The following is a 20,284-nucleotide window of genomic DNA, read 5'->3' on the forward strand; positions in this document are numbered from 1 at the left end:
AAATTATCAAAATTTAAATTCAAAAGTCAAAGTAATTACTTGAGACATTTTGGTTTTTTTGTGTGGGGGGGCTGAAGGTAGAGTTTCGTTTGTGGTACAGTTCTTGACTAGCAGGCTCAAAGCCCTGGGATTCAGTCTCTGACTGTGAGGAAAACACAACACTAAGGCTTCTTATATAGGGTGATAACTATGCATATTAGCTGTTGTAGAAATACAAGCTACACCATTGACTTCCTTAACTGTTTTTGTGCACAGTCCTGTGACACAAAGCATCATTACACGTAATGAATATTTCCAGAACATTTTTCATCTTCCCAAACCACAACCCCACCCACCTATCTGACACATACTCAGCTGACCAGAGCCGGTCACAGGGGATGCCAGGAAAAGAGTCTTTCAACAGACACTCTCATTCTTACCAACACAGGTCATCTTGGCCATATCCAGATGATATCCATCAAAGCAATCGCAAGTATAACCTTCCTGAACCCTTACACAGCGGCCATTTTCACAGCCGTTGAGGATGCCACATTCCTCAGCCTGTAGCTCCTCAAAGCTGTTTAGAAAGCCTACAAGGCAAAGGCAGAAGCTGGTTACAAGTGTTTGTCTTTCCACCCTATTGAAAACAGAACGATTATTATTACTTAAGATCTGGTGTATTTTCTATATCTGCTTTATATTCTTTAATGTTAGCTTTAGAATTTGCAATCAAGTATACCTGTACCCAGTGTTAAGCATAAAATGATGCAATTTTTATATGAACCAGCCCACTCTCTGAATTCCAATGCTATATACTAAAACCACATAACTTAAGAAAGCAAGCATGGGTTTGAGTTTTTTTCTTTCTAACTAGGAAATATGGGACTTTTTGAACATTTTACATGAATTTCCAGCAAGACAGATGTCCGAAAGTCTTCTGGGATGGGATCCTTGGACTTCCTGACCAGAGTTCCGTAGGCATTTTCTAAGAGGGCTCCTGGGATGCAGTGCAGTGGAGTTGTAGGAAAAAAAAAAGAGCTAGACCAACTGTGCCCTGTGGAGTCTGTGTTCTCTGGCTTCCTAGGGAGCCTTCCGAAAGAGCCCAAAGGATAAAATCCATGGAAGCCCATCTTGATAAATGGGAAGGTATGTCAGACTTGTGTTTAGAAGAAAGGACAAAACAAAGAAGCTCTTGTTTGGCTCTTTTCATAGTTTAGACACTAGCTCTGAAACCATTTGAGACATCTAGAGTTTTAACAATATAAAAACAATGTGGCCAGCCATGAAAGTGTTGATCTGTCTTCCTAGAGAGGGAAGTTGTAAATATGAATACATAATGCCCTAAGTACACTTTCACAGGTTATCTTCTCTCCCCAAAGGGCCTCTGAGGTAATTCTCCAACAGAACTGCAGGGGGCAGCAAAATATTGTTGCTATGCAGGCCTAGGAGGTCTTAATTTTGCACTAAACACCCACTTTAGAAAATAACACATCCATGAGAGCCCCTTCCCAAACTTTAAAGAGGGAAAGAAACAGGCCATTAAGAAATAGCAGACACATAAAGGTGGTTAGAGAAATAAAGATTGGAAGTGAAATCAAAGCATTTTCAAATCCAGTGTATTGCAAACTGCAAAACAATTTCACCTTCATAATTTGCAAGATTACATTGTATTACGGGAATTAAAATGTACCATTAACAACTGGAACTCAAGACCTCTTAAAAACACTTCCGGGTTCTTTTTCTCTGGGTGGAGCCTCTCAGAGGACAGTTATGCTAGACTCCTATTTGCGAGCATAACAGACTTCATTAATGTTGCTTGCCCACAGGATGGGTCTCAAATTGGGCTGGTTATTGGTTGACCTTCCCCTCAGTCTCTGCTCCACCTTTGTCCCTACATTTCTTTTAGACAGGACAAATTTTGGGTGGAAAGTTTTGTGGGTGGTTGGTATTCTTATCCTTCCACTGGGAGTCCTACAGGAGGTGACCTCTTCGGGTATCCCCACTGTTATGTATCTCACCTAAGGTCACCTGAATTGATTCCTAGGAGCATCCTCCAACCCAGGAATCTCTAGGAAGTGCCAGAGACACTTCTGGATTCTAAACCTAGTAGGCAGCCCCTGCTCGAAATCTGATGTAGGATCTGTTTATATAAATGAACACTACTACATCCTATGACTATAGTAACCCCCTGTGGCTATTTTTGTGATGCTATGGCAGAGCTGAATGGCTACGACAGAGACAATGTGGCCTGCAAAATACCATATCTAGCTGTAGTGGCTTGGCCTGATGCTGCCTGCATTCTAATGCTAATATTGAGCCCCCAAGACTGCTTACTCCAGAGACTAGAGAGTCTGCACTTGGACACAAAATGACCTTGCCCTCAAGTTATTTCCGATTGGTAAATAAAGATGCCAACAGCCAATAGTTGGGCAGAAGAGATATAGGTGGGGTTTGGGTTTCCTGGGTTTGGGATCAGAGGAGGACCATGGGGAAAAGAAGAAGATACAGGAGGAAGAAAGAGAAGCCATGTAGGTTAGGTGAGCCGTAATAGCATAGGGGTAGGTATCTTCCAGCTCTTGTGTTGTTTAAGGCTTTTTGTAAATATGAAAGCTGTGTGTGTCTTTTATACAGGAACTAAAGGGTCAAAGGTGGGGTAGAAACCCCAGGTTTGGATTAAATAATTTCTACAACATCTAGCCTTCCAGAAAAACACAGGGTGATCTCTGCACTCATGAATTCCAGTTTGGGAAATCCTGCTCAAACTGAAGGTAACGGAGACCACAAACCATGAAGACGATGAGAGCTCTCACTTAGACTTTTCTTCCATCACTGGTCATTCAGCATGTTCCCTTCTGTGGCAGGGCCAGAAGCCCTTGCTACCCGGAAGTAGGCAGGGCTGGGGAGAAGTTTCTACTACACAGGCTGATTAAAGGCCTTTGCGAAATCAAATCCAGAGATCAAAACCCACAAGACAACTCTCCATGTTACAAAGTAGGAGCTTAGTGTGATGCCAACATGTATGATGACGTTTGTGAGTTGAAAGGAGCTTCAGAGTCATGTTGGCACTGAAGAGAACTTCAGGAGAGTTCATCATGGAAAGTTGCGGAATGTGAACTGTTATCATGCATCAGAGGCTACACACGAGCTGTGTGGGGTCAGGGTTGCTTAGAGACTTACCTACTATTTCTGGATTTGTGAGCTTTCTTTGGATCTTGCCATTTCTCCCCTGTTCTTTTAAAGGAGAAGGCTTACTGATCTATAGCCTTCACTGTAGTGCAGTGTGACCATAGTCTTGGGGTTGTGGATGTATTCAGGCCTGTTCTGTGAAGTGACTCAGGGTCATGTCTTATTGGTAAAAAGCAAGACTACTAGGTGTTAGGAATGAGACACTAGTTATCTTGGGAAGGCTTGGGAAAGGACAGCAGGAACCTTCTAGAACTGTTTTATACTTGACTTTGGAGAGGGGATCATATAAGGATGTGATAATCAACCTGTCTGGAGTGGCAGAATTATGGCATTCTTAATTCTGCTAGATGATCAGATTACAGCAACCTTTGAAGGAGTCAAGGGCATGTCATCTCAGAGTGCTCCAACTTGACTCTGTCAAGCCAAAGTCACTTAAGGAACAGTTTACCTCTGATCATGCTACCCAACTTCCCTTGTCCTAGTCCTACCAAATGGTAAAAGTTCTCCAGCGATGGAAAACCTTCACACACTCAAGCTGTTCAATAGCCTTGGACAAGAAGGCCTGTAGTTGGGGTGGCAGCAAATGCAAGTCCTTGGAAGTAACTTACCTTCCAGTAACTTCTTACCACTTCCCCCTCCCCACCTATAAGTCTTTCAGGAGGTCAATAGAACTTACTATCTATCTTATCATAGTATTAGATATTCCTGTGTCCTTACTTATTCACAAATTCATTGTTCATTGTCTAAAAGCCTCAAAGCAGCAAGTACTGGCCATGTCTTTAAACTTCCTTCTTGTGTTGTGAACTCTTCACGTATATGCAAATGTAATTAGACTTTGTGCTTTTTCTTTCATTCATTGTTCTGTTGGAGTCTTAGATCCAACCAAAGAGCTCAAAGAAGAACAGAAGATGAAAAGAATATCTGCCATTCCTAAATGTAAGGAAAGAAGGAAAAGCCCCTTTTACTCAGTGGAAATAATCCCCAATACAACTATTTGGTTTCAGACCCCAGGACAGGGGACTGAGGTACATATTTTACACATTAAAACAGACCTGGTTTCCAGGTTCTCCCAGCATCCCTCAGTCCCTGGCATACCCTGCCACTAACCTTGAACTTTCCAGCCTAGGGTCTGGGCTGCACTTTTCCAGAGACTCTTTCCTATATAAACCAGACATTTCGGGCACTTATTCTCTTGTGTTCTCTCCCTCTCCCTTCTCTCTCCCTCTCCCTCTCCCTCTCCCTCTCCCTCTCTCTTTCCTCGCCTCCCTGTCTCTCTTTCTCTTCTCCCTCCACCCTCATGGTAACTCCCTGGCCTCAATCCTTGGGGCCAGTGAATGTTCCCAAAAGCAGCTTCCCAATAAACCTGCCTTTAATATAATATAATCTGGCTTGGATTGGTTCATTTCACTGGTGGCAGAGAAATAACCCATCAGATGGTGTTGAAACCAAACAATTATAAATTGCTGTGTGCTACTCCAAGGCTACTGCCAAATGGTGGCCTCTGGAAACAGATGGCAGGGCCTGGAAGAAGAAAAGACTCACCAGTATTTTGTAACTATGATGCAGTTCTAAAATCTTAGCCTCATGGCCCATGATCTCATGAGGATCCAGTGTGTGAGGATGTGGTACAGCTGCTTGAGTGGGGTGCATCACTCATGACATGAGAACGGTCCCTGAATTAGCCTTTCTCTCACTATTACTCTGCAGCCTACATCCCAGCCAGCCAGCTGCCATTTTTCATTCTGAACCGCTGTGTTTTCAAACCTTACTCTTCCCTATTTAAAAGCACAGATGTGTCTCCGGTGGAAACAGAGTTTCTGTGTGTGGTTACCTCACACAGGACCCTCTGTCCGTAGGCTGTGGGGAATTTCCTTTCTAGAGGGGACATTATTTTTACTCTTGCCTCCCCCATGAAAGCTCTGCTCACAAATCCAGAAAAAGCTGACACCCATCACTTCTTACTTAATAAATCCCCTCACAAGTGGATCCTAAAAATCCATTTCTGACCAAGAAGGTTTTTTCTTTTTGACCACCCACTCTAAAATCCTTGTAAAGATCAACTTGGTGTGCAGAACATTTGTCATCTTGTGGGGAATTGGAACTGGACCATGACTTAATATGAAAGGGTATGATTGAGCTGTAACAATTGCAACAATAAGATAATTTTCATTACTTTAAGGAAAATAAATGTAATAGTCAGCTATGCAATATTAATCTTGGAATCCGGGAATTCTTAGTCAGAACAGCAAGCTACATAACCCAAAGAGATTATAAAACCAGCCTGCTGGGTCCCACCCAGATATTCTGATGGGTAGGTTCAGACCAAGACCCACAGATCTGCATTTGGAACAATTTCTCACGGATCATATTTTGAAAACACTGAGTAATCTTGATCCATAGCTTAATGTGATTGAATGAGTGTACTTACGATCCTGAATGAAGTAAGGGTCTGTTTCTGGGCCATACTGTTCACTGAAGTCCACCAACGCATCCCGTCCATATGGTCGCCGCCGTCCTGTCACAGGGATGTTGCACAGCTGGGCATAGTCATCTGAGAGGGAAAGGACACTGTTGGGTTACATTAGACACACGCACATCTCAGAGCAGTGATCTGGGCATCACACACCATACAGAAGCATCTCGAATGTGCCTGGGTATTTCTCTATGGGAGACGGGCACATGCACACACTAAATGCTAGGATAGAGCATAAATAAGGTTCTCAAATAATGACCTCAAGGAGCTGATGATTTACAAAACCGTTTGCAAATACTAGAACACACACACACACACACACACACACACACACACACACACACACACACACACAGACACAGAGCTATCTTAGAATACATCGGGCCTCCTGAAAGAGTAGCTATATCCAAGCCTAATAGGTATTATCACAAAAATATAAAACATAAGTAGTCTGTGTAGTAAGTAAAAAAACGCATGTCTATAGGAACAGGAAAAATGGATCACTGGTGTTCATAACATGAGATGGCAGCATCGCGAATTCTCAGCTTTAATCCAGCAGCTGCTCCTCTAACTGTCTAACACTGTGGAATTCTCCAGGCCCCATCACAGGATCACATCATGATGGATGTCACAGCAAGGATGAGTACGGTGGTAGCATAGCAATAAGGAACTAATGACCGCATACTGCTTGCTCTGTCGAACGCTGTTGTAAGCACTTAATCAACACCCGATTCACAAAAGCATTTGCCGTTCTTAGAGAGGTTGCTACCACCCCCATTTTACCCAATGCAGACACAAAGGCAGAAAGGTCACATCTCAGCTACTACCCAGCAGCACCAAATCTAAGTCCATGAGCAGGCTACACGGCTTTCTTCAAGTGCTGTCCCCTCAGTTCTTCTGGAACACTGGGCTTTATTTGCTCTTCACCTCCAGCTGCCACTTCCTGCAGCCACATCCCCATTCCAAGATGACCAGCCCAGAATGGTTGGATTCCTAACCTCAACTCCCTAATAAAGCCATGGGATCTTGGTTCTTCACTCTGCCACCCCTAACTCCTGAGGGTGGGTGGGTAGTGAGGTCTGCTCTGTTGTTATGCACGGTAATGCTAAGTTCCATACCAGAAGGTCTAGTCTTATGCCTGAATTCTCACGTTTGCAAGCTTTTGTTGAGCAAACCTTGTTCCTTAATTTAGAACTATGGGTTAAATTAAAAAAAAAATGCCTTGACCATTACTAGGGGTAACCCCTAATCTACTTTTCTATCTGTTGGCCTGGCTACCTTCCCAGTGATGTCCCTCAAATACTTGCTGTTTCTCCTGGTCGTGTGCTCATCTCCTCTCCTGGCACCTTCTCCTCTGTCTACTCATGGTCTCTCTTCTCCTCTCCACCCTCAACCAGGTAATTCAAATGCTACCCACCTCTAATCCCTCCAGTAATTGGTTGTAGCGGTGATTTAAATGCATGCCATGATTTTAGGCTCTTTTCTACACTTGATGGCCATTGTTTGGAAAGTCGAGAGAGAAATGCATTGGCTGAATGCATGATTACAGAGAATGTATTCTCCATGTATAGTGACTAGCACTTGGTGAAGTCTGAGTTTCCGAGAGGTCAACTGCTCTGCCAAGATGACTTAGAGGCTGCCAGGTATTGGGCTACCTGAGTGGCAATCTTACCACCCAAGGCAACACTTACCCAAGGGTTTCCAGTTTGTTTCCTCCTATATACAGTTAAAGAATAACACTGTCTAGCAAGAAGGCTCAGCCATTAAAGGCACTTTCCATTAAGCCTGATAACCTATGTTAAATACTGGGATCCAAATGGCAGAAGGAGAGAACTGACTCCTGCAAGCTGTCCTCAGACTCCTATGGGACTGTGAAAGGCACCCTCGTTCCTGGTTGAGCTAAGGCTTGAAACCCCAGTGACCCTGAAGGGACGGTAAGTGCTTCGCCTCGTTCTGTGGCACTAGGCCCCTGTCACTAGCCGCAGCTCCCCATAGACTTGTGGCCTTCAGTCATGCAAGGGCAATGCCTCAAGCCCCTCCACAGTTAGAGAAAGTGACCAAGGCTCAAGACAGATCTCCATTTTAATGAGATACCTAAAGGCCTGGAGGACTTAGCCAATAAACTCCCCTTCCCAGACACTCCTCCCTGCAAACAGTATATTTCACCTTAGACCCACCATGAGAAATGGGGTATGGTTTTGCTCATTTACCTTATGCCATGACAACAAATGCCTTAAAGCCATGGACAGCCTCTTTTCATCAGGATCTGCTGTGGGGAGCCATAGAGAAGGCCTTCGCCAACAGAGCCACCATCTAGTCTTCGTAGAAGGCCTCTCTGTACTCCTAGCCATGACCACCACCAAGCCCAAGCCTGCTGCTAAGCCAAGTCCAAGCTCAAGCCAACTGCCATCAAGGCAAGAACTCTCTCCCCACGAAACAGACCGGGCTTCCCTTCTTCCTCTCACCCCCACCCCCTTGGCCCCAGACTAGGTCCAGCCTGCAGGGGTGGGGGATGGAGGGAGCACTCCATTCTCAGCTCTTCCATGGCTCACAATGGCACCTGGGTATCCAAGAGTCTGAGAACCATAGAGCCCCGGCCTAGCTGCAGGGACTCTTGAACCAGCTCTGGCTGTCCTGCACCTCAGAATGCGCTCCCCCGACCCCTGGAGCAGTGAGTGTCCCAGGGCTTCCCTACAGCCCAACACCCGCCTGGCGACAGAGTCCAGTAAGCTTCGTCAAATGTCCCACGTCCTGCCTTACCAAGTGGTCATGTCCTGTAGTGGAGCAAACGCAGGACCCATACAACCCTACAGACTCCTATAAATGTGCACTGTAGTTCACACACACTCACTCTTTCTCTAAATAAATAACTCTAAGGAAATAGCTAGTGTGACCTGTAAAGGCTCGCTTTCATCCCTGGATGCAGGGCGAAGAGTCAAAGCCCACACACTCTGAGAATACCACCAGAGAAAACAGTCAGGCCTCAGAACACACTGAGCCATAGGATGGGGTAGGAATCCCTTTGCCCCCAACCCCTCTCCTCATGTACAAACACACTAGAAACAACATCCAGACCCCCCCAGACAGTCCCAACACTTTACACGAAACCATTCTGTGCAAAGAAGTATTAATTTCATTAAGGAAATAACAGAGCCTGGAACAAGACTCGAGTCAAAAGCAAAAACAAAAAAAAAAAAAAAAAAAAAAAAAGAAAAACAAGCCAAAAGCCCAGCTTCAAATACAGCACAGAACACAGTCAGTTCTGCATTATTAACATTTGAAAAGCATGAAGCGCTTCCCTTTGAGACCAGAATTGTTCAAATGGTTACAAGTTTTAAGAACTGAGGTCATTTCTCTTAATATATATATATATATATATATATATATATATATAATATATATATGTATATATGCTGTACATCTCAAAGGGAGGATGTCTTTCAATATTTTATAGCCAAGCTACAGTGTGATTAATATTAATAGCGGATATTAAAAATGGATCAATTCATATACTCGGTTTGGAAGGCACAATCCAAAGATGGCTGAGTATTCTCCCCTGGGATATCTGTCAGCTGTCAGGGAGCCCTACTGAGACTTGAGGTTGAAGGATGCCAGTGACACAGAAAGAACCTGGGTAGTGTTGTTTGGCTTCAAGCCTGGGCTCTCCTCCACAAAGCGGCGAGGTGACTGACTGCTGCAAGCATTCACCTTCTCTCCAGGTCACAAGAGAGTCCTCAGGTAGGAGTGAAAGGAGGGCTGGTGAGTGTCCCAAAACAGCTGCCTGGGAGCTGCCCTCGGGCTACAGCTACGCAGATGTACATGAATTACGTTATGGGAAAAAAGTATCTTGGATTAATTTTAAAGACCTAATCAAAGGTACAGACAAATGAAACTAAATTATGGTCGGACACTGCTAAGTGGTTCCTAAAGAAGCTTCTAGACTTGACCCAGGCTGGAGAGAAGGCAGCAGAGAGAGATGGGGATGGGTAGCTTTAAGACCTGCCTCACCTTTCTCTTACCTTCTCCTGCCATGAATTGCCACTCAGGATTCTAGAATTTACTGTCCTTGTAGCTCCCTGTCTCTAATGTATTACATGCTAAGCTTTATGACAGTGCTGGTGAGATGTCAAAACAGCATTTCTGTGTCCCATGCTCCGTCTTGTGGCTGAAGATATGCGCCTCTGTTGAACACAAGGACTGTTATCTTTCTGGGAGCAAGAACAAGTTTGTCCTAGTCCGTGTATGCTGTGCCTCCTAGCTTCCCATCTTGCACATCTCTGATTCTTGGCCAGGGTCAGGGGAGACGTGAGCGTGAGGGAATGGGAAGAATGCTGGAGTCTTGGTTGTGTTCTTTACTTTCCTGTTTAGCAATGCTGGGCAAGTCTCAGTTTCTACATCTGTCATGAATGTCTCTCCTGCATGTATGTCTGCTTGCCGTGTGTGTGCCGAGTCCCCGTGGACGTCAGGAGAGGTAATCAGATCCCCTGGAACTGGAGCAACAGGTGGCTATGAGCCACTGCATGGGTGCTGGGAATCAAACCTGGGTCCTCTGGAAGAGTAGCCAGTACTTTTAACCTCTGCGCCATCTTTCCAGCCCCTCCACAGGGGTGACTCCTACCTCATCTTCATAGGTTAGCAGCCTATGAAAAGTGAGGTAATGTTATAGATTTGCTCATAAACTTTAAAGCTCGAAGATTATGCAAGTTATTCTTCTTTTCTTTCTCTTAAGAGAAACCCAGAAATCTTCATGGAAGATCTCGATATTTGAAGTATTGAAAGTGACATATAGATCTAAATGTCTGAACTGAAGGCGACCCATGGGCAAAAGGGGCTGCAGTCAATTACGGAAAACGGAAGAACAAATGCCAGGCATTTGTTGACCCCCTTTTAAGATTATATGGGCATTTTTATATACATGGAAGGAACCGGATAGCAAAACATAGTTCATGAACATTCTCCAACAAGGCAATTACCTTGGCAAATGTGTTTGTGTGTGATAAATTACAAATAATAGTTACTTTATTTTTAACTCACAGGTTTCACCACACAGCCCTGGCTGCCTTGCGATTCACAGCGTAGACCAGGCTGACCTCAGACTCACAGAGATCCACTTGCCTCTCTGCCTCCCCACGCTGGAATCCAAGGTGTGCATCACGACACCGCACATCCATAGCACGGTCACCGATAGCAGGTTAACAAAGCTCAGACTCTAGAGAAAGGATGCTATCCAACAAAACGTGACATCTTCCCATGGTGTGCAAGGGCTAGCTCAGAACATTACAAGGAGGCGTAGGTAGGGTGTCTTCCTCAGAATGTGAAGAGGATAAATCTCTAGCATGTTCTGGCCTCTGAGTACCCCAAACCCCGAGAGAAACCCACTCTAGCTTAGAGATGCTTGGTTGTGGTTGGCCCTAGGTCTGGCTTAATGTCAGAGTCTAGCTTAGGGGACATCAGTGAATCAGGGCTGGCTGCAGTATAGAGGCCAAGAATAGCAGATCCCTGAATATTTCCACAGCTTCCCAGGAGAAGCCCCGGGAACCTTGGCTGCCTCTTCCTCCGCTCACCATGAGCTCAAGCACAGCATACTTTGTCCTTAAACTCTCTTTGCTTTCCAAAGCTTCCTCTTCTCGTGTGCACATCAACGACAATTAATCATCTAGCTGTCGGGTGCTCGGTGTGGAGTGATGACGGCTAAGCAGATCCCAAGAGCCCTCCTTTCTGAGACCCCAGTGAATGTTTCCACCTGGGGATCTGGCCAAACACAAATGTGAAGTGAACAGTTAATGGAAACAGTAACACCTTGATTGCTGTCCCCTAACCATGGCACTCCCCACCTCCCCAGCACAAATGCACAGCTCTAGATCAAAGCTGTGACGGGGACACATGGGGTGGCATGGGCCACCACCACTAAGTGCTCTAAACAGATCCAGGCCATTGATCACACTAATTTTCCTGCCATGGCAGATTCACACGACAGATGGTCCTGCTTTGATTTCTACTTTAAATGAAAAAAAAAATTCTTAAAAATTGCCCCCCTGGAGCCAGTGGTCTGGGACCCCTGCTGTCAGAAGCAATGAGAAGCACATTACTACATCCTGTCAGGAAATCTCTGGTTTTGATGACAGACACATCTGTGGGGCTGGCCTGGGCAGTCACACGTCACTGTGCCACTCTGGCATAGGAGAGAGCAGGAGGTGAAGTTTTTGTTGTCTGAGGCAGATTAAATTCAGCTCTTAGAAGTGAAGCACGGGCTTGGGCTTGGGCTTGGGTTTTCACACACCAGAGCAATGAAATGGAAACTGTGTCTCTGGGGGAGGAGCAAGGTCTGGGTCTTCTTTAGTACGCAAAGGGGTCGCATTTCATTCAGATTTCTCTCCCGGGGTGTTTTTTCCTACAGGTTTAAACAGGCACCATTAATTGATGATGGGGGAGGGGAGAGGGACTTGAGCATGTGCCACAGTGACTGCTCAGCCTGCAGTTGAATGGAAACTTGGCCTTCACTGAAATGGGCGAAACCTATTTCCTTCTTTAGACCGTGGTGGTGAAAGAAGGGGACAGAAAGGCCTTAGTGGGACTACTTAAGTAGTACTTAAGTAAGACTTAGAAGAAGTGCACGGCATTGCATGCCTGTCTTCTTCAGAGAATAGTCTTTTGCCCAGAGTAGAGCAGACAGTTAGCCTTCTTCCAGGAAGTTAAAAAGTATGGAACAGGAAATTAGACACACACACACACACACACACACACACACACACAGGCATCACACACAGATATAACACACACATACAGAAACAACAACAACAATTACACACATGACATACACAGACACACATATACACCACATAATCAGACTTATCCACACACAAAAATACACCACACAACAGCCACACACATAACACATCCACAACATACCACAAATAGGCACAACACACACACCACATATACAACATGTACACAATCAGGCACAAAACACACACACACACACACACACACACACACACACACACACACACCCTGAATAGAAGGCCTAGAGTTGGGGCTGGAGAAATGTCTCAGCAGTTTCTTAAAGAGCACTGACTGCTCTTCCAGTGGTCCTGAATTCAATTCCCAGCAACCACATGGTGGCTCACAACCATCTGTAATGGGATCTGATGCCCTCTTCTGGTGTGTCTGAAGACAGCTACAGTGTACTCACATACATAAAATAAATAAATCTTTAAAAAGAAGAGGAGGAGGAGGAGGAGGAGGAGGAGGAAGAGGATAAGGAGGAGGAGGAGGAGGACCTGCAGTCAACAGACTCAATACACTTGGGCTCTTGTACCTACTTCTTTTCTTTTTAGCTCCTGATCTGGACCTGTTCCTCGAATTTAATTAAGTCCTTCCATCTCTGGACCAAGATTTGTGCCACTCTTTGCTGAGCTGTATCAAAGGGGACTCATTTGTTGTTTCTTTAACTTATACAATCACAGCCCGAGGAGAGCATGAACTTGGTGAAAATTGGATAAACAGGGTGGTGTTTAGGAGAGAGGAGGGAAGGAGAAATGAGAAACTTTGCATCTCTCTCCATACATGAGCAGCAAGTGAAGAGAAAAGGTCTCTCGGAGGGACAGGACAGGAATACCATTGATAGAAAACAGCTTATTACTTGGGTGTGAGGACACATGTCTGTAATACCAACGTTCTAGAAGAAGAGGCAAGAGGATCAGTAGCTCCAGGGCACCCTGGGTTCAACACCAACCATGAAACCAAACCAACCAAACAACCAGACCACCAGACAACCAGACAGACAAGAAGGCATTCGGTTAGCACTGAAGTATACACACCCCTGTCTACTGCAGAGAACATGTGGAAAAAGGAAAGTCAGCAAGTATACGCCCTGGAGTTATGATGACCCACACACAGCACACTTTTGCATATAGTTCCCTCTATCTGGTTTTCTCAGAGCCACCCAAGGGAAAACTGATGAGCTCTGTTCTATTTCTCATCTGAGTGCTACAGTTTACAGCGCACCATGTCTAACGCCAGCAGAGGGTTGTGTGTGGAAGTGCTCTGTCTGCCAAGCCTGGTCTGTTTACAGCCGTTCCTCTGGCACCCGGGAAAAATTGTTCAGTGCAGTCCCCAGACCCTGAGGGTCAGGTTCATACTTTGCTCAGACGTACGCATCTGTGGTTCAAATTCCAGGGAGAGTCATAACCATGAACGTCAGTGAGCTCAGCTCTGTCAGGGTCAGCTCTATCATTAGCAGGATTTATGTTTATTGAATTTGCTCGATTTATTAGGTGAAAGAGATCAAATTGCTTAATGTTCAATTAAATTGTACTTGTCGAGGACAGGGAAGTCATGAAGTCTAAAGTCTTGGCAGGATTTATATTTCATGGGACTCCTGTAAACCATAACACTTTGAGGAAACTCACAGCCATACACCAATCAACCCTGCCCACCCCCAGCTTCCCCTGAAGGTCAGCTTTCCAATGTAGTCATTTCCAGTGTTTCCCATCAGATGACTGCTAGCTAGCCGACTAGCTGACAGAAGAGAATTTGGCTACAAATGGAATAGTACAACTAAATAAATAATTTAAAATGGAGGTCCTCTGTGTTCTAAAACCTAGATCCAAACATTTATATTCTTGTAATAGCACTACTAAGTTCGGCCATACATGGAAATCTGAGAATAGTGACTGCTAGCATGAATTCCCTATTAAGAACTCAATGGAAGGTGTCCCCCACTTCTTAGTAGTCAAGGCTTTGGAAGATACCACTAAGGTTTACTTACAGGCAATCTCAAAAGAACAAACACACACACACACACACAAACAAAAACAAAAAGAAAAAAAAAAGACAAGGAGCAGGGTTACTCGTGATGCCAGACAAGAGGCAAGGCTTAACAATGCAAAGTGGGCATGAGGGAGGGATTTCAATGTATTCCTCTTGTAAAGCGACCTATTTTTTCTCGCACTGTGAGCATAGGTCAGTCATGTCATTATCCCATTCCTGCTATAGGAAGTGGCAATTTAAAAGCCACCAAAGGTTGAGGCTGAAATATATTGAATGGTATTTCAAAGCCCAAGTCAGGTTCAATTCTTAAAACTCTAACTACTTAGTATGATCATTTATATTATAAGTACACATAATTTTCTTTAACAATATGGTTATATTTTAAAGTGTTTCGACTCATTATTATTTTTAAAGTTTACAATACGGAAAACTGCTTTGATATTTGTTTAAAATTCTCTTAAGAGTCAGAACTCAAGATCCTAAACAAACAAACCAAACAGTAAGCTAATCCTCAGAACCCACTGTTATTTTTTTTGAAGAACAACATCTGAGTAACCCATGTATTACTGTTTAACAGTAAATGGTTATATGGTTATTCATGAACATGTATTCCATTCAATTATAGAAACTAAGACACATCATTGGTGACAGCAAAACCTGGATTTATTTTATGATCTTTGGTTCCATTTTATAATTTGTGTAGGCTGCTACTTTACCTCATTTTGAAATGACTCTTCTCTCTGTTCCCCCAGGGCTGTTCACTATCAGTTACAATTCTAATGGGGTTCTCTCTTCTTTGGCCATCCTTGCTAGGGAGACATGTTACCAAGTGAGTGGCGTCTTGTAGAGATGAAAAATAGGCAACCAACAGCACTGTTTAGACGACTTTGCTGGTCCCTGAGACTCAAGGCTCAGGAACAAACATTCAAAAGGCATAGATGAATCAGTAAGCTGTACTTTCTTACTCTTATTCTTCTTTTGATTTATTTATTTATTTTATGTATGTGAGTACACTGCAGGCGTCTTCAGACACACCAGAAGAGGGCATCAGATCCCATCACAGATGGTCGTGAGCCACCATGTGGTTGCTGGGAATTGAACTCAGGACCTCAGGAAGAGCAGTCAGTGCTCTTAACCACTGAGCCATCTCTCCAGCCCCTGCACTTTCTTCTTAAAGGTTGTTTCTTTCTTAAAGGACTGGCTGTTAATGGTGAGCAAACAATTACTTCCTAGGCTCCACCTCTGGAAGTTAATCCAAACATTAGATTTATGTTTTAAGAAATTGTGGTTCTGGGAATCACATCAGTACCTCATCCATGCTAGGTTCCAATCCTACCACTGGGTCCCACCTCTGCCCTACCCACAGCTCAGACCGCTCTCTAAGCTCTTGTTAGCAGCCATTCCCCAGTCATAAGGGGTACGATCTGTTGTTGTTAGGGAGAATGGATCAACCTTCCCATACCAGTCATCTACCAAGGCTTGCTGGAGCTGGCCAGAGGTTAACTTTTAAAAGACAGTAGCTGGCAGCTCTATCCACAGTAGACTTGGGAAGGATTTTTAAAGAAACGGTAAGAATATACGCAACCCTATCAGTTGAAAAACCCAAGCACACTATGGACTGTGGGCTTCTCTGAGCTGCGCTTACAGCCATTTTTAGAACAAACCACAACTGGCCCCACAATGGAGGACAACAACAAGAAGAAACCCAGCAACCTTGTATGTCAAACGTGTGGAAACCCAACTCCGAGTAAACCCTTCTGAACAAGTTGGCACTGACTGAAAACTTCTAGAAAAACTGGACCTATCATCTTGGATTTCAAAACAGGAAGCTGAGACTGCTGAAGTGGTTACTTTTGAGCTCAACCAGATTTCTTCTATCTCCCAACAATATCACTGGACTTTGAATTGGTTTATTTCGTTTTTTGCCTTCTTTTCTCTACTTTGACTTGCTAACTTAGACTCAGATATGATGTTAGTGCTGTTTCCTCCCTCAAATGCTTAGCATTACTGAGTGTAGCCAAACTTTTTGCTGGCACAAAAACAGTGTAGCCCTGGGGGAAAGAAGCATGACTTAAACGTCCATCCCCCTCATCCAAGACATCCACAAGTGCTCATGTGACCTATGATCTTCTATTAATCAAACTCCTTCAGGGTGATCAGTGATTGTGGTTAGGGACATTGGGTCAGTGACTTTAACTAGTTCTTATCACTGTTTTCAGACTGCAGTCTAAGTCTTGCAACCTTGAGGGACCTCTCTAGGTGGCTTCTTGGACACCTGTTGGTCCTCTATGCTCCAGGTAACCAGGTTCAGAACACAGCTTACTGTCCACACTTCACAATGCTCTATCAGGGTCTGTTAGACAATCCTTACTCTTAGACAAATCATGTTTATTTCTCTACTTACATGTTTTAAAGAAATGGCTACAATGAGATCAAAACCTGAATGGGGTCTCCTTGTGTGTACTGATTTTCCACTAATGCAACCACCAGAGCACAAGGTTTTTGTTTGTTTGTTTTGTCTTTTAATGCTTGAGTGCTCCATGTACACCTGCATGCCAGAAGGGGGCATCAGATCCTTTTATAGATGGTCATGTGCAACAGGTGGTTGCTGAGAATTGAACTCAGGACCTCTGGAAGAACGCCCAGCACTCTTAACCACTGAGCCATCTCGCCAGCCCCATAGCACAATTTTAAAACTGTTTCCAGCATCTCACTCTTATCTACCGCCCTCCGCCCCCATTTTGTACCTGGCTCCACTGTCATTTGCTTTGTTCACCTAACCCGGCGGTTCTCACCCTCTGGGACACTACCCCTTGGCCAAACTTTTACCTCCAAAAATATTTACCTTATGGTTCATAACAGTGGCAAAGTTACAAAGTAGCAACGAAAATAATTTTATAGTTGTGGGGTCACCATAACATGAGGGATTGTATTAAAGGTTGCAGCATTAAGAAGGTTGAGAACCATTGATCTAGCCACTTTCCCAGGTCCACTATTCCTTTCCCATTTCAGAGACAGGAACCACACAAGCATTGTCCACTGGGAAGCTCCAGCATGGTAGGGAGGCTCAAGATAAGACCTGGTTCCTGAGGGAGACCACAAGCAGCTGGATAGGGGTGGTTCTGTCCTATTAATACCTAGAGCTCTCTGTCTCAGTAGAGGGCTAATTATAAAAATCCGTGCACATGACAGCCACAAGACCCTATTTACACGGAGGCTGGGGACACATGCGGCTGGGGAGAGCATGCTTGCCTCGTGTCTTGGCTCTTGATTCTCCAATAATTCCCCGGGACCAATCTTGAATTTCTCCACCCAGTAACCTCGGGTGACCTAAAGTGGTAATTCCACAGACTACAAATATAATAAGGCCAGTGTATTAATCCATTTTTTAGAGTGAAGTGCTCCTTCCTGCCCCTGGTTACTATGGGTGTCTGCTGTGTTTAAAAGGACTATGGAATAGGGTGTCTCACAGGCAAACTTTGGGATTTCAGTTTGAAATGTATTTGCTTTTAGGATTAGGACCTTAGGTTGAAAAAGAGTAAAAATAATTTGAATAAGTGAGTAAACAGTATCTAAATATACAAAGAAATTCAAATTACTTGTTTGTTCCTGCGATAGGGCCTCTAGACCAGGCTGCCTTGAACTTGCTACGTAGGATGAGGAGTACTTTGAACTCCTGATCCTCCTGTCTTTATACTCCTAGTGTTCAGGTCACAGGAGTGCATCTGTTGGGTTTATTTGGTGCTAGGGATTGAGTCCAGGGTCTTATGCTTGGTAGGCATGTACTCTATCAACTGCGCTACATCTTCCATCCCTGTATTTAAGCTTGACCTCTGATATTAATAAGGCTGCTTAAATATTAAAAATGTTAGGAGTTGTGGGCTACCTTTTCATGAGGTATTTATGAGAAAATCAAGTGGACAGAATTCGTAAGGGAAGACTGAAGAGTTTATGACATTGTTGGGACTTATATAGAGCAGGACATATAATTCCTTCCTCAAGACAGAAACAAGAAGAAAGAATACAAAAATGCATTTTCTAGGAAATTAGTTTAGGATGACACGCTGTACGTATTCAATCTAATCACTTACAGTCTCGGTTTTATATTTTGTAGATCAAATACGTTAAATGTTCACTCAAAAGCCATAATTAGCTGGTCCTCTCCAGGCATAAAGCCTCCCTCACAGTTCTCGAGTTACACTGGTAGAGAAGCCCGTGGAGCATGTGAGAAGCTTCTTGATCATCGTGTAGAGAGCTATTGGGGCCATACTAGTTCCTAAACACTCTGGCATCCTTAACGGTTCTTCGTAAACACCCTTGAATCTGGTACTGGTTTGGATGCTCACCTCCATTCAAAGAGGTGCCAGCACTGTATGACAAGGTACCCATACAGAACCATCATGAGCTCGACTTATTTTCTAGAATGGGATTTAATAAGAACCACTTACCATAGGGGTATTTACTATCCTAGAACCCAGGCAGTAGCACAGCTAACGCCCGAGCGCCCCCTTGAGGCAGATATTGATACTGCTATTCTACACTGGAAGAGACAGCATCCAACAGATGTATAGCCATAATTCACTATTGAATGTTTTTTCACAACCATCCCATTGTAAAAAGAAACCTATTTTGTTCTTTGGGAGGGATGATGTTTAGTTTTCTAAATAAATATAATAATCTTTCAGTGAGGAACAGTGAAAATTACAGGTCAGCAATTCCACACAGCATATAATTTCCATGGACACCAAAATTCAGCTCCACTGAAGTGAACCCCTGCCTTCGTGGAATACTTCCAGTGGAATACTTCCAACTCAGCTGAGAAGGCTTACACAAGCTTTCTAGTTTAGCCATCCCCCACTCTATTTGGCTCACAGTTACTTTCCTTGAACGTAGTGTACGGAATCTGTGACCAAAAGGATGTGTGCTTTCACACTAAGGCAGGATTCAATTATTATAAGTTCCCTGAGAGCCCTTAATTTTAGATACAGGAGATTTGAAAGCATGTGTCTAGAGCAATGAGTAGAACCGATCGCCAAACCAGAGTGGGATTCTGGGTCGCCTAAGTAAAGGCGGTGGCCCTCTCCTGTGCTTCCCAAGTGGGATGTTCCAAAGTTATTATTAACATTCTCTGGAAACATATTTCTTGGAAAAGCCTTCACACCATGAATGCTGAAAGGCTTTTTACAACTATTGCCCAGTTACAATATTTTCTCAAGTGTCGCCGGCAAGTCAAATGTCTGTCTTCCTTCTCACCTCAAGGTTGTTAGACAACAGCTTACACTGAGGTCTTTGAGAACGTGGGAGAGCCACACGTAGATGTGGAACTCACTGGCTCAATCATCTCCAAGGCAGAGTCCAAATTCTTTTACTTGGATAAAATTATGAAAAAACGTTGTGCTATATTAGCAATTGGGATATTTACAACATTCTGGCATAGCAAAAATATCATGTGTGTATTTAGCAGACATATTTGGGAATGAAAACACCCTACTTCACAATTCTGTCTTACATTCCAAACACAAATTGTGAATGTGTCACAAACATTTTGGCCTACTCTAGAGGATATATTTAGTAAATAACAAAGCGAAAAAAGAAATGTATAATACATTTAAATTTAAAGTTTAGGTTTCAGTTGAAAGTGAAACAGGAAAATGATGTACAATTTAGATTTGTATCTCAGAAGACGTATCTCTCTTCTTGTCAACCACAAGAGGCACATTCGTGTTAAGGGGCAGGCACATGAAGAACTTATATAACTTAATAATTTGTAATGAAAATCCTCTCTTTCAGGTAGTGTCCACCTAAAAAGGAGGCATTAGGTAATACTGTCATGGATTCTCACGTATATTCACTTCATGGCTCTCTTCTTATTTA

At 43.8% G+C, this 20,284-nt stretch overlaps 1 protein-coding gene across 10 annotated transcripts in view; it reads right to left on the reverse strand.

Annotated features, from left to right (window-relative positions):
- The window catches only part of Ltbp1 (latent transforming growth factor beta binding protein 1), a 395,722-nt gene that overhangs the window by 1,330 nt on the left and 374,108 nt on the right, over positions 1-20,284 (reverse strand). For all 10 annotated transcript variants that reach the window (XM_063262385.1, XM_063262388.1, XM_063262387.1 and 7 more), the window contains 2 exons: positions 5,594-5,716; positions 420-569 (listed from right to left, as the gene is read on the reverse strand). In XM_063262385.1, coding sequence (XP_063118455.1) covers positions 420-569; positions 5,594-5,716 — 273 coding nt within the window. The remainder of the gene's footprint in view (positions 1-419; positions 570-5,593; positions 5,717-20,284) is intronic.

This window comes from Rattus norvegicus, chromosome 6, assembly GCF_036323735.1.
Source record: "Rattus norvegicus strain BN/NHsdMcwi chromosome 6, GRCr8, whole genome shotgun sequence".
NCBI lineage: Eukaryota > Metazoa > Chordata > Mammalia > Rodentia > Muridae > Rattus > Rattus norvegicus.